Raw genomic sequence first — 15,561 nt, 5'->3', positions numbered from 1 at the left:
CAGACATGCTCTTTTTGAGCAATAGACTATAGAAAGTGGGCGGAAATTGTTTATGTTTTACAGTTTAATCTAAGCAATTTCATCAATTGAACTACGAAAATTGAAAATCGAATCGAAATTTGAACTCGAATTAATTAATTAAGCAAAATTAAGTTATATGTCAGTAGGTACTATAACAATTATGATGTGTGTCTTGGTATCGTGGTTTGTCAATTACATTCACTTCGCAACAAATAATGTTGGAACTTAGCTTTTATGAATATTGGTGTATTTAGTTTCTACCCTATTTTTTTTTTCATTTTATATCGCGGCCGCCGCATGTTTTGCGCTCGCAATTGTAATTGTAATATTAACGCTTATGTATAAGTACCCGTAATTTCTCAAGTAAGTAAATTGTAAAATTCTTTTTGAAAATAAATTATCTTTAAACCTAATATTCCTGAAATAAAAGCAGACCACAAGCTTAGTTAAACTAATTAAAACAACATTTTTGTAACTGCTTTATGCTCTGTTTTCAAAGTAAATTTATTTTAAGCTTCGTCCGTAGTTTGAACAACGAATTCATATATATGGACGCAATGGGTTGTAATGATTCCTACACAAGAATAGCGTGGATGCGACTAAGGTTATTTTACAAATTCGTTATTACAAAAAAAAAGATACTGGTCAATGATGCAATTAAACATTCTGTATTGATAACGCATGATAAGAAACATTGCAAGACATTGTAAATGGCTCAGTGTATCCTGGACATACACGTTGACAAAACGTCAAAAAAATCAGTTCGAAATTCTTTTTGATATGCAAATTAAATCAATGAGTTTCATTAGGTACAAATAGCCAAAATGAAATGTAAGGGAATGTGAAAGGGTACAGTTCCATATGATCGAGCGGCGAGCGGCAGTGTTTGTGAGGCGGGTCACTCCTGCGCAGTGAGCTGTGAACCTTTTGAGTCCAGCCGGCCGCGAGCCACCCTCGCCCTCACATCACCCCCTGTAAATACCCACTGCGGGCACACCGTGCCGCCCCAACGCCTCGGCTAATGAAATTTCAATCTCTTTATTTTGCGTTCCCTTGCAACTCACCACGTCACATAATCGAAACGTTTCAATAACACCGTCACACCTATCTGCGCATACCAATTCGCAGGGCGATATCTTTAACTGGTTTTGTAGACAGTGCACACCTTGATGTCTGGGATCTCACATAATTTGTAGTAGTCCCATCTGACTCTGATTTGAACAGTGGAAAATCCGTATAATTAATTTTACTAAAGTCAAAGATTATTTATTCAAAATGTACTTTAGTTTTACAGATGAACAGATGATTGGGCTATTTTGATTAAACACCTCGGTTATCGTTCTCCTTTTTTCTGGTGGCTGACAAATCTTTTCATATATTGATCGATGTTCAATATATGCACCGCATCAATGGTGTAATCAGTAGTTAAACTTTAAACAATAACCTTTACAGGGGTGCTAATTCAGACTAAACAGGTTTCTTCACCATGTTGTCCTTCACCATAAAGCTCGTGATAATTTTCAAATGTAATTTCACACATGAATCTGCGCTTGGATTTGAACTCACGACCCTCTGCTTGAGATTCCATATTTAAGTCAAACGATTAGGCTACCACCGTTTACTTTAACCCTATAACCTGCTGAAATAATCCGGAAGAATTTGAGAACATTCTATGTAATTTCACGTCTTATACCTTTAAACGAGCAATTCTTGTATATATCTATAATCAGAATCTCGGAAACGGCTACAACGATTTCGATGAAGTTTGGCATGTGGGGGTTTTCGGGTATGACAAATCCATCTAGCTTGGTCTTATCTCTGAGGAAACGCTTATAATTGAGTTTTAGCCCGAGCAAAGCTCTGTCACCCAGGTACTTTTGATTATTTATCATATTTTATGCCACTATAAACATATTGCCAAATAATAATAATTATATTTATTTAAATTGAGATTCTGACACTATGCGCAGTACCTACTCAGACCCAAATTTTCCTTGCTAAGTTACTTTTATAGAACGTAATTTTAACTTAAAGTTTTTGCCACAAAAACAAGTTTTATCGCTTCTTATCGAGTAATTCAACTGCATTCGCATCTCACGCATTTCATCAAAAACTTATTTAAGGTGAAACTATGTTTTTATACTTGCCGCTGCGTTCTTCCTTAAGGGGAACTCCCTGTTATCTAAATTATCTATAATAGTTTCTCTAATCTCTCTCTATCTCTCTCTCTCTCTCCAATAGTATGATTATTTATAGATAACAAACTACTCTAAATTAGTGAGAATAATTCAGCGATGGCAAAACAAGCCACAAGCCTGTTCTTCAAATTATCATTTCGTGCTGATATTCAAAGTTCAATGCTATATTTACACTAAAACTAAAACTTTAAACTAAAACTTTTTAACCGTAATTAACAAACTGAAAATAAAATGTAAGGTATATTTATGTGGCTCATTTGTAATTTAATTTTTAATTAAATGCAAATAAATGGAGGCTCCAAAAAAGGTCATATTGAGCTACTTATACTTCTTGAAAATAGTTTTAGTAATACTGGAGACACTTTTAAGTTGGCGTTTATGAAAAGTTCGCTTTTGTCTTACGCAGGTATAATACGCTACTTAAGTATTTACGAATAAAATAGGTGAGTGGAGTGAGAAATTTAAAAAATCAGTAATTTTTAAGCTACGCAGAAATTGTTTTTTTTTATTCGACTGGATGGCAAACGAGCAAGTGGGTCTCCTGATGTTAAGAGACCACCACCGCCCATAAACATCTGCAACACCAGGGGTACTGCAGATGCATTGCCAACCTAGAGGCCTAAGATGTGATACCTCAAGTGCCAGTAATTTCACCGGCTCTCCACGCCGAAACACAACAGTGCAAGTACTGCTGCTTCACGGCAGGATTAGCGAGCAAGATGGTGGTAGCAATTAGGGCGGATCTTGCACAAGGTCCTATCACCTAAAAAAAAAACAAAAATCCAAAACCACAAGCGCAAGCCTTTTACCAAAAGCGACAGTCAAAATTTCGTTGCAGGGAAACGTGGAATACCGTAATAGGATTATAGTGAAATACAGGGTGGTGTCGATCGAGAGAAACAAGCGACTAATGAAGTTATTAATCCGATTTTGCACGGCTTTTGCTGTTCGCGCTGACTACTTTTTAGTCCGTCCAGCTGATATGAAATTGTATGCAATCTGGATTTCGATACACTGTTCCAAAAGCCATTTCAAGAGTTTTATTTTATAGCTTCTGTAAATTTATAAACTCGATATATATTTTAATTTCTCATCTACACTTAAGTAGACCAAGAAATGGTTAGTCAGCGTAGCGTTAGTGCCTTGTGGCGACCTCATTTGAGCTATCCAAATATTACATGAAATAAAATTGTCTAATGTAGCGTGTGATTAAAAATGTTTTCACTCATAAAACTACACATGGGTTCGTAGAAGGCTGTCATTTCAAATTTGTCTAAAACATGTTACTTAATGTTTCTAATGTAGAATCTAATCGCATCCTATGTATTAACGACTTTAACAGTGAGCTGAAATGCAAAATGTTTCATTTCCTTTCCAGGAATCTAATGAAAGGCAAACGCCGAAAGTCATAACTCCCAGCAGAGGTGATGATTCCGGCTCCGCTACTCCTGTTGGTAAGTCTTTCACGTATCGCGTATACTCTACGAATAAATAATAAGTAAGAAAGCGTAACTTAGCAAATTCCACACAAAAAGTGGCCTAAAACCACTACCTAAAACCAAAACGACTTATGATTCAAATACGAATCAATTTCAAGGTTGCAAATAGACGTGCTTGTTGATTGGTTAAAATTTAAAAACAAAGCAGGGTATTGGTTGGCTCGCGTGATGCAATGTCTACATAGACAACTGGCGTTCAGACGGATCACTTCTTACATCTAACGTTTCAATGACGAGTCATATATTGACAATGACAGCTTGTTTTTTAAGCGACTTAAAGGAAAAGGAGGAGGTTATCAATTCGGTTGTATTTTTTTGGCTGTTACCCAGAACTGAGTTGAGTGAGTTTGGGCGATACAGGAAAGAAAAAAGTATGAAGAGGGGTGAGGAAACTGTCATTTACATTATGTGAGCCATACCATAGACTTGATTTTGCATAATACTGACCATCTCCAACTAATAATGTATTTGAATTTTTTGAATATAAATCTAATTTTACGACTACTTACTAGTGGAAAAGATCCTTGGACATTTTAATTTTGCATTGCTCCTGCACCACTTCATAACATACTTTGGCATGATAATTTACAGCTGTTCACAATCAAAAATGCGAAAATTTGACGTGAGCTCACTAAACTTGCAAAATAAATGTCAGTCTAAATTTTTGACGCGCATGCGCACCTTAGCGCAGGACACGCTTAGGACACGGTAAGTATGAATGCTTATAGCGCGGTTACAATTCCTGACTTATCATTTGTTCGTAGCGTATACTTCTTACTACGTGAGTTACGGTTGAGTGTGACTATAACTAACCCACAGAAATAATGCTAAGTAGAATGGAAATTTTATCGGATTTATTTCTTTCTACAATCGCTGCCACCATTTTTTGGCCTCTCCCGCTTTTAATGACCGCACATCTTTCTTATTCATAAGTTTTAGCAAATTACAATACTCACAAATGAAACTTAATTTTAAACCGCCAACTCAACTTTTTAACAGTTCATTTCATTACATATTAAGATGGGTAAACAAATTAATATTGAAACTAATATTATAAATGAGAACGTGAACGTGTTTGTTACAATTTCACACATAAAGTACTCAGCAGTTTGTGATGAAATTTGGCATGGAGATAGTTTGAAACCCTGAGAAGAACATTATGATATTTTTTTCCGTTAAAACGTGCTAGTTAATTTATCACCCCTTCCTATCCTATTTTACTAATATAACTTTGTTTAAAAAAAAATGTTGTTAAGATACATAATTGGGCCTATGTTGATAACATTATTTACTCGTATTATCGTCAGGAATACGCTCTTAAATCATCCGGGTTGTTAGAGCCCACGGTGTATATTTTAGTCATATGCGCGGTCGCGTTTTAAGCTTTATTATTATTAGTTCTGTGTCCTAACCAAGTAACCAGTGTCATCTCTTATTTGTTTTCAAACAGGTGATCGGAATAGCCCTCTGCCCTACAATGGCACCTATAGGAGCAACGGAGACGTGAAATCGCTAAGTAAGTAACGATAATATCAGTTCGTTTAGCCGGTCGTCATAAAAATATGCGATAAAATGCATATGCGTTCCAGATTAGTCGTTAATCATAATTATCATGTCTGGTTTATTAAGGTAATCGTGTTAGTAGGATGCCTATGTTTACGCAACTTCAGAATGAGACTGTCATTAAACAAAATTTGTCATCTCTCAAAATTATACTGAAAGAATTTTAACGCATAGTTTAATTTTGCAAGCTGACATATTTTTTTTAGTGACAGTCTCATTCTTAAAGTGTTGTTTACTAGCGTTGCTCCTAGTTGCTCCTGCCGTGTGCCACTCTTTACCGGCCCTGATAATACCGACATGGAATTACCGACCCGATTATTCGTGTACCTACACTCTAAATATACGTCTACACTGTAAATATACTTATTCAAAATATTGACATACTAACACTAACACGTAATTTATAGATAGCTATCGGATATACACGTCACCTAACGAGATGCGTTTCGGAACGCCGCGCAAGCGCTCCGTGATCACGATGGACGCGCAGTCCATACGCTCGGTGGAGACGCAGGCGCCGGCGCCGACCAGCCCGGAGGACAACAAGCGACTCACCAGGTATCATCACCATTATATCAGCCGTAGGACGTCCACTATTAGGCCCAGAACAGACGGTAAAACATAACTGCAAAGAAAACATTTTGAAATTACTGATTTGAAACCAGTTTCAACCGTTTTTCACACACGCTGCAACCTAAATTGCCGTTGCCTAAGTCGTCAGCCATTTTGTTGTACCGAAAAAGTTGCCAAAGCCGATGATAGCGTTTCCACACGTTTCCTGCGCGCCGGTTTCAATGCAACTGATTTGCAATGCGTTTCAAACCGGTTTCAAATTGGTCGCGTCTTGTGCAGTCTCTCAAGGGAGTCTATGGCATAAACTCAAATGAAACTCAAAAGTAACTAGTAGTTGCAGTTCCGTTACTGGCTGCTGACTAGTCGCGTTGTGCGCGAACCTCAATGAAAATATATGGCGGTGACGCTCAGCAACTCGTTAGTAATTTGAGTTTGTAACTAGTTAGTTTTGAGTGCGGCCGCACATGGAGCTCATGGAGGCCTATGCCTCCCTCGTATACCTCCAGTTGCTTCGGTGGGAAGCGGCCTGCACTGCATCCACCGTAATCCGCCGGCTTTAACAGGTATTGCGGAGCGGCTTGCATGGAGCGGGTGGACGCCCGTCGAAAAATAGTATGAGCGATGGATCTAAGTGTACCCGCACCCGCAGGCGTGCGCCCGCTCCGTGCACCCGCGTCTAGCGTAGGCCCTTAACTTAAACCATTTAGAGCGTTTTCAGATTATCGGATCTGATATCGGTATCGGACGCCGACACGATATCGGGGCAAGTAAAATGTATGAAATATGACCCAATATCGGATCGGATAATCTGAAAGAGAGGAACATACATATTTCATACATTTTACTAGACCTACTGCTTTACTAGCTAGGATAATCTGAAAACGCTCTTACTACCTTTCTTTCATATTGTCCGGCCCGATATCGGATATCGGAGCCGACACCGATAAGTCGGTGGCATCATCGGACGCCCGTGGGCTGTCGGACGATAATGTTTGTATGTATGCTATACGTGTATCTAAATTGTCTACGTCTAAAAACTATCTAAAAACAGCACATGGTGACGGCTATCGGGTGTCGACCATCGTCATCCGATACCGATATCGGATCGGATAATCTGAAAACGCTCTCACACGAGATGCAGGCAGCGTCTTGGTTGAATTGTCTCAATCTCAAGTACATCCCATTCAATTCGGAAAATAGGAAAAAAAAACTATTCAAAACTCCAACCATACCAAAATTGCGCATCAATTTCATAACGTTATTTTCCTCTTTGTTTTAGAGAATATATGAATATCATTCTCAGCTCCATTTATGCGATAATTTTAATCACATTCGGGTTGATTATCTATCTATCGGAGCCATTCGTCGATATTCACAATGCATCTACGGTATGTATAATATATTCTATTTATTTGATAGTCTCTATGTATGACTTAAATTTTGCGGATCCTCTTATTGTGCAAAGTTCCATAAATTTCTACAAAAACTGATATTTCTTAAACTTATGTACCTATCTAATTTTTTTTAAAAGAATGTGTAGTGCAGTCTTCGAAATGTAGTACAATATAGTCTGTAGAACTTTAAGATTAAGTACGCTTTATAACTTAACGAATACTCGTAATAGTCTATCTAAATTGTCACTATTTGCCGCATCTTATTCTTAGTACGAAACCCTATACTGCGCGTGGTCCGACATACACCTGGGTGAATTTTTATACTAAAATTTTATAAATAAATTTATATTATTTCAGATTTACTCATTGATTCTAACATGCATTGGATTTATTTACCACGTTTACTTAATCATTGATATAGGCCGTTATAAATCAATTGCACTGAAAAATCAGAAAACGAAAGGGCAACATGAAGCAAAAGTTGCTGAATATTTTAGAAAGCAAGAAGTAAGTAGAATTCGATATTAAAAGGTAGCTTGATGTGTAAGATTTGATCTAAAAAATTAAAAATAAAATAATGTTGTGATAGACATGGCGCACAATTAGATTGAAAAGGCATCAGCTGAAAATAATACATCATTTTAATTAAGGCCTTTCAAAAATTAGATATAGGTCTAAATTAAAATCGTGTATTATTATGAGTTAATACCGCTTTCGATCTAGGTGTGCGATAGGTGCGATGTTATCTTTTTAAACACGACCTTATTACTTAAAATTAGTTTAATTCAAAAATAATAATCATGACATGGTTGGTTAACGCGATTTCTTTAACTTTAGGAAGAATTTGGGCCCAGTACACCGGGAACACCAGGGTCTGAGAACTTCAAACCTAACATGATCCCCCCACCGACTCTGATTCCATTGAAGCATGCGTACTGTTTTAGTCATGGTAGACATTCTGGCAGTTTCTACCTCAAACTTGGCGCTGCTGGTAAGTAATAAATTTAAAAATCCAGAATATGGTTCACAAGGGTTTATTTGAATAAACTAGAAATCATAATAATCAATAAAAAATGAAAAAAAAGCCTCGCTTTTGATATAAACAGCGGAGGCAATTCCAAACGGTGATAGAAATATGGTCTAAATCCTACCAATATTATAAAGTGAAAGTTCGTGACTGTGTGTGTGCGCTTAAACGGCTTGACAGATGAGGAATGTGTAGGTAACTGGACGGAATAACTCATAGATTACTTTTTATCCCGATATTCCCATGAAATTGGAACAAACCACAAAATTTAGCACGAGTGTTTTTATACAACTTTAACAAAATCCACGATCTAATTTTTTGGAAATCCTACGGGGTTTTTACGAAAATCTTGAATTTCTATTCAACTGCGAGACCTACTTAATGGTTTTGAAGTGCGAACCCGCGGGTAAACACCGCGGATAAACTGATGAAAACGTTTTAACATTATTTCATTACATTTCAGGTTTCGCAATGGGCCATTTGATCCACTCGGTATTGCTGCTTGCCAACCAAATCGCATACATTACTGACGAGGACGTGAATAACGACGTTTGCGTAGATTATATGCGGATGGCACTAGATATTTTCAACCCCATGTATTGTTTCGTACAACTTTACTTCGTCTTTAAGTATTCTAATGTGATCATATTGCGAGCAAAGGTAAGTTAACCTAATCGTATATGTAACATACTTGTCTCTGCTAAGGTAACACAAATTGAACCGGGACCTGTTAAATGAGACCATAACATTTCGCCTATTTCAGGGTATAAAGTAGGTACACTGAATAAGTTAATGGCATACATGGATACCTAGATTCCAAGTTATTTCCTTCATGATAATATTTTTGCTTATTGCTTAAGTATTTTTATGAACAGGAATTTGCCCACTTACTTCCCCCAGTCGGATTAAAATAAATTAATTGTTAGAATCGATTCCTGGCATTCGATGATCCATGGGCATGTGGCATTCTAACCTTCCATTCTAACCACTTTTTAATATCGAATCCTACCCTGTTTGCATAATCTAAACGAACCACTAATTAATGCTGTTATTAAATCATTGTAGGTACGTTGTAATTGTCGATGTAAACGAAGGTAGATCCTCGAGCGGATGCCGTATTCTAGGACATCAATTAACTGTCCTGGATATTTTTTGTGTACTTAGTTATGTCACTAATATATGGTCGTCTGGATGAGATCGTTTTAAGCGATAAGACCGCTTATTGTCTACCCTGCATTTTGTCTTTTTGTAAACTAACTACGAATAGTACAGTAATTCGTGCTGTTCTAGAACATTTATAATGTATTGTGTTGTTAATTATTTTACGTATTCAGGGTTTAGCGTGTTACGCTTTCATGCACATCATTGGAAGCAGCCTTTGCTTCTGGGTCTCCACGATCGTTCGAGAAACTGTCTTGGCTTTGACCATTTATGCTTACACTCAGTATGGACCCGGCGGTCCTTATGAAAGAAATGAAACGGATACCAAATCTTGGACAACAGGTATGCTTTATTATTTTACTTGGCACAATTTTAGTTAAGTTACGTGATAAAATATTATGTTCTAAAACTTTGAGTGTTCATACCATTGCAGGCTTGTAATAGTGCGTACAGACGGATGAAACGTACTTAATATGCAGTGTAATATCTTAGCGTGCGTGTTAATAGTTCTGATCATCCAGACTATAAAAAATTGGTACATTCCATCTAAAGTAATGTAGACGGCAAATTTTGTCATTAAATTTTACAGTGTATGAAGTTTCACTAGTCTGTAACTACGATAAAAGTCAATAAACCAGGCTGTATTTTTTTTAATTTTCTAATGATTTGCATTTATTTCTAGTATCCACTGAGCAAAACAGAATGTTTGACATAAGTGGGCTGTACAACGAGGAATGCGTGGGTTCCACTACAATCATGGGCGTCATAGAAAGTTTTTCTCCGTATCTGTATCCTTTCAGCGTAGAATTCAATATTCTTATAGGTAAGTACTCAAAGAATGTTTAAAAAAAACTATCTTTTAACTTCTTCTCAATGTCGATATCCAAGAACATAATTAAAGAATACTTTTATATACAGTTAGCAGTAGAATTATACGTTATGCCTATCCAATTTATTAAAAGTGTAAACAAACCGATTTCATCAAAATTCTTGTATAAACACTCACAGGATCGAATCAATAACACGTTTTCTATAATTCGTGTCTTCTAACTAGATGTCTAATCACTTTCTTTTCACCAAAATTCACTTGATTTCAATATTTATTTTTCATTTGAAAAATCTTCGTCAAAATCTGACGTTATTTCTTGATTGAAACATGTGTATAATCTGTAGTAGCATTAGACTGGCGTAGATATGGTGGAAAATTTGACATTTTAAATAATAAAATAGACAAAAATACTTTGATCTATTCAATTAATAAATTAATCGATTTGTTGAACAGATTAATTATTTTGCCATAGGTTCTAGGTTTTCACATCATTGAATGCCTGTGGTCGGATAAATGGCGCCTTTGTTTGCACTTTTCATAAATTGGATTGAAATACAATATAGATGAGCTGTTGTGCTGCTCAAAATGATCTAAAAACTCTCCTTACCCCTTACATTGTCCCCTTACCCAGTAACCTTGGCAGTAGTCGTGTGTAGATCATTTTGAGCACCGTAACCGCTCATCATCTTTTGCTGCTGACTTTACCTTTTTATTTACGCAGTCAACTTAATTCTATGAAGGTATACTATGTTAATAAATAGTAATAGAAACAAACCTTTTAAATAATAATACAACTTCATACATTTCGATACAGTATCGGCACCAACATTTCTTTTTTTTATTCAATCCATTCATTGAGTAGGTTAGTCCACAGTAGACCTCTGCCAATAGTGACATATTGATGTTAATAATTATGTTACATTTAAAGAAATTTTCATTAGCATACATTGTGGGGGCGCGATGTCAAATAGTTAAATAAGGTCGGCCGAAGAATAATGTAAACAGGACTTTAAACATTTGGTTTTATTCCAGTGGCAATCTATTATATAATATTAAGCTGTATCGGTAACTGTGAAAATGAAGACACTAATAACACCGACGGCACCTCCAGCATTGGCGACCACAATACAGTTTGCCAGTGAGTACTTTTAAAACCTACCAACGTGGCGACCATTACTAAGCGTATTTTGTAAGTTACGGTAATCGACAAAGGGAACTATGAAAAACGGCGCGAATTGGGATACCAGTTATAATTGTAGGCAAATTAGCTATTTTATTAACGAACAATAGAAGTATGTAATTGGCTATTTATATTCAAAGAGTGTAGAGTAATAAGTAGAAAATTATCATTAGAAGTAAGATTATTGTTAGATAGGTTAAGGAAATTAAAACGTTGAGGTAAAATTGAAGTATTTGACAAATACATATAAATATTTATTGAAAATTATTGTTGTAGCACAATATAAAACGAAACGTATTTACTAGAATAGTAAGCTAGGATAGTGTCAAGATAAATAGGAAATTTTAGTTCAAAAATAAATTTTACGGATAAATTTGGCTATTTTGAGATAAGGATTTGGCAGAAGAAAAAGCGAGAGCAGGCAATGTCAACGTTGTCGACTTTGGTAAGCTTGGCGTCGTTTGGTCGCTTGGCGCGAATACCAGAGGTCCCGGAGAGAAGCTATAAATAGAGGTGACACAAAAAGGGCGGGAGCCAGATGGATTTAGATTTCGTAGAGTCAACATCGTTATTTTGCTAGTCGGGGGTTTAGTTTCTGTGCGCCATTTTGTTAACAAATTAGAGTCAATAGTATCGGGTAAATTTATTTCATTAATTTTAATGGGGTTTTTGATTTTATTTAATTTGAATTAATTTTAATTTACAAGAAATGTGAGTATTTCTTCAGGAAGTAAAGTGTCGGGTCTTGATCATTAATCTGCGGAATAATGATTAACTCTCTGGTTTTTTAATTATTTGTGAAATATTTAGTGCTGATTTTCATTCGAAAATCTTTGTGTGAGGGAACCTTTGCGGTCTTGTGGCGGTGAAGTCCCTTATTTGTTCTTGTAGTGTGGAGTGATCGTTTTATAGCGTTTCATTTCAGCCTACGTATATTTTGTACTAACCCATAACTTTTCTGTGTTTTTCCCAACTTAATGGAAATGACTTTGGTTCCTCCATAACGTACCTTGGTTGAGCTTTAAGTCCGTCTATATCGTCTGACACCTAACGGTGACAACCGTGGACGAAATAGGCTTCCACTTCCTGAAGCTGTGGCGGCTTCAGCGGCAAATTACTGTCGTACCAGCCACCAGTGGATTCTGTTTGTCTTTTGTAACGACTAAGTAGCGCTCGTCGAAGTGAATGCGTGTCTTGTTGACGCTTGGTTTGTACTTAAGAAACTCAGAATTCCTGTCCCCTATTTATTTACGTATTTATGCACAACGTTAGGTATTCTGCTGTTCCGCGGGGCTCCCCGTCATAGGGACTTTCCTTCGGGAAAGTGGGAGCTCAGCACCATTTAGGGACCGATAGGGCTTTAGGTATACACACCATCATTGTTGATAGGAGATTAGAAGAAATTCATTGCACCGTGAATTTCTACATTACACTAAATGTACATGTGGATTAATTCTCTAGTTTTGCTAATCACAGACAGAGAGTAGGGCCTCAGGCAAGCTTAAAGTACAATTGTAGGATTTATTAGGGCTATATAGGTAGGGAAGTTCATAGGGCTTAGCTAGAGTAGCGTTTCCTTACACCGGGAAAAGTTACTATTTTAACTCACCACACAATTAGTTCACCTATGAGGGTTTTCCTCCAAATTGCTAAACTCCAACACAGAGCTAGGGAAAGCTTAAACTCGCACACACATAGTTTAAGGCATAAATTAGATTTTAAGAAAAGAGAATAAAACATAAAATTTATTTAAGTACTTACGTCAAAACTTCATTATACAAAACTTAGTTCATAAGAACTTGACTACGAATAACTTTATTAAAATTAGTAAGTTGACTTCAATTTAAAACCAAAATACGGTTTGATCATTTTGTTAAGAGTAAATAACAATAACATATTTTAGCTGTCTTTCCTATAATGAATAAGCGGGAATTGATATGACACGATCTCATAGCTAAGTGGACAATTAAATGCCAGATAACTTACTGAATAATATTTAACACAATTATCATCTAATTTCGATTTGAATTACGATTGCCAGCTAAAATAAGCTTTTTTTGATAAAATTAATATCAAACATCATATTCATACTTTTGATTAAGATCTCATCAAATTATATCTAGTAATAAGTTAGAGATAAAATCGTAGAGGGTTTTGGACCATCTATCAATTAAGATACAAAAGTCTTTCGTGTTATAAGTACATACTATCTGTTTAGTTGTCGTACCTTACATTGAGTGAACGGATGTAGAAATCCTGACTACGGTCGATAGCTTACGTTGACACATACCAGGCAACAGTCTATCTGGAAATTTACGTACTTTTCATTCGATCTCGATTTAAACATAATTGATTAAGGATTGATAGTTGAAACAGTTTATTGTTCATTTAAAATATATGAATTGAGACAAAACTAGTCATAGACGAGTCCAAAACCTAATACAGAGGTTATCTTGAACCCAAGGGTTATCTAGTTATAAGCTAGTTAGATTATTATTAACGCTTGTGTTCTGGGCGTAAAGTATAGAAATCGGTACTTACTTTCTGCTTTACTCCGGTAACGCCAAATGCTGGTAGAACTAGAAAATTAGACTAAGTAGATAGCTCATTAAAATAAGTGAAAGTCACTATGAGATTAGTAATTATACCAAAATAAAATTATGTCAAATTAGACATTTCATATATCTAAGATAGATAAGACGTAATCTAAATTAAGAGATACTAGCGCCTATAGTAAATGAAAAGCTATAGTGTCTAAACTCATTCCTGAACTAATTATCAAAGTTATAATTAAGCATCTCATAGAGTATTCTAATATAAGCATAGAATAAGTAACCATAAGTCTAAAATTAGATTCAACTTGTTACAAAACATTGTGTTTGTATTTCCATACTTTGATTTGAATGCACCGAAAGTTAGTGCTTAGTCTAGTAAAATCACAACTTGACATATCCAAGAGATATATTGCTCTGGTGTGCGAAAGGAAAGAGTCGGGGGTGGAGGTAGAGACTCTCCGAGACCTCAGGTCTCGGTATTAAACTTAGTTTTAAGTCAAAATAGATTCAGAAGTAATACAAACACAAACACTATCCGTAGTAGAAATATTTCCTCTCATTTTCCAAACTGATTATTCTAGGTAACCTGAAAGATCCATTTCTAGAACTATCCAATCTAAACATACTAGTATATCTAATTCACATCTCAGTAATTAAAGTTTCACCCTAAAGTTCAGTAGAGTTCAATCTAGAGTCAAAATTATCACGAAGTTAGGTACTGCTTAATTAATTATAACATTAGAAACACAACTGTAGGTTTTTCAAATTAATTCTCAAATAAAAGCACTTAGGTTATTGCTGGGCATAAGGTAGGTTCCTAATCCACTAGACGATTCACGATCACAAGGCCATAAATTAATTTAAGTTAAATCACCATAGCGTTACCTCAAGTTAAGTGTAGTATTAAGTAGGTTAAGAAGGGGTAGTTAGTTAGTCTTTAAAATTAGCTATTAATTCAAGGCCATTAGAAGGTTATTACAATTTGTTGGCCGTGACCAGCATAAGTACTGTCAAGTACAGTCACATATAGTGATCATCAAAGGGCTTATTACAGTAGCATTAGACTGGCGTAGATATGGTGAGAAATTTGACATTTTAAATAATAAAATAGACAAAAATACTTTGATCTATTCAATTAATAAATTAATCGATTTGCTGAACAGATGAATTATTTGCCATAGGTTCTAGGTTTTCACATCATTGAATGCCTGTGGTCGGATAAATGGCGCCTTTGTTTGCACTTTTCATAAATTGGATTGAAATACAATATAGATGAGCTGTTGTGCTGCTCAAAATGATCTAAAAACTCTCCTTACCCCTTACATTGTCCCCTTACCCAGTAACCTTGGCAGTAGTCGTGTGTAGATCATTTTGAGCACCGTAACCGCTCATCATCTTTTGCTGCTGACTTTACCTTTTTATTTACGCAGTCAACTTAATTCTATGAAGGTATACTATGTTAATAAATAGTAATAGAAACAAACCTTTTAAATAATAATACAACTTCATACATTTCGATACAGTATCGGCACCAACATTTCTTTTTTTTTTATTCAATCCA

At 35.8% G+C, this 15,561-nt stretch overlaps 1 protein-coding gene across 1 annotated transcript in view; it reads left to right on the top strand.

The window, feature by feature from the left end:
• The window catches only part of LOC141442703 (proton channel OtopLc-like), a 31,068-nt gene that overhangs the window by 7,050 nt on the left and 8,457 nt on the right, over positions 1-15,561 (top strand). The window contains exons 3-11 of the mRNA XM_074107773.1: positions 3,598-3,673; positions 5,169-5,234; positions 5,689-5,839; positions 7,134-7,242; positions 7,606-7,755; positions 8,086-8,239; positions 8,739-8,935; positions 9,610-9,778; positions 10,119-10,259. Coding sequence (XP_073963874.1) covers positions 3,598-3,673; positions 5,169-5,234; positions 5,689-5,839; positions 7,134-7,242; positions 7,606-7,755; positions 8,086-8,239; positions 8,739-8,935; positions 9,610-9,778; positions 10,119-10,259 — 1,213 coding nt within the window. The remainder of the gene's footprint in view (positions 1-3,597; positions 3,674-5,168; positions 5,235-5,688; positions 5,840-7,133; positions 7,243-7,605; positions 7,756-8,085; positions 8,240-8,738; positions 8,936-9,609; positions 9,779-10,118; positions 10,260-15,561) is intronic.

Source organism: Choristoneura fumiferana, chromosome 2 (assembly GCF_025370935.1).
Source record: "Choristoneura fumiferana chromosome 2, NRCan_CFum_1, whole genome shotgun sequence".
Lineage (NCBI taxonomy): Eukaryota > Metazoa > Arthropoda > Insecta > Lepidoptera > Tortricidae > Choristoneura > Choristoneura fumiferana.
The sequence above is the reverse complement of the archived record's forward strand: the minus strand, read 5'-3'. Positions and strand labels throughout refer to the sequence as shown.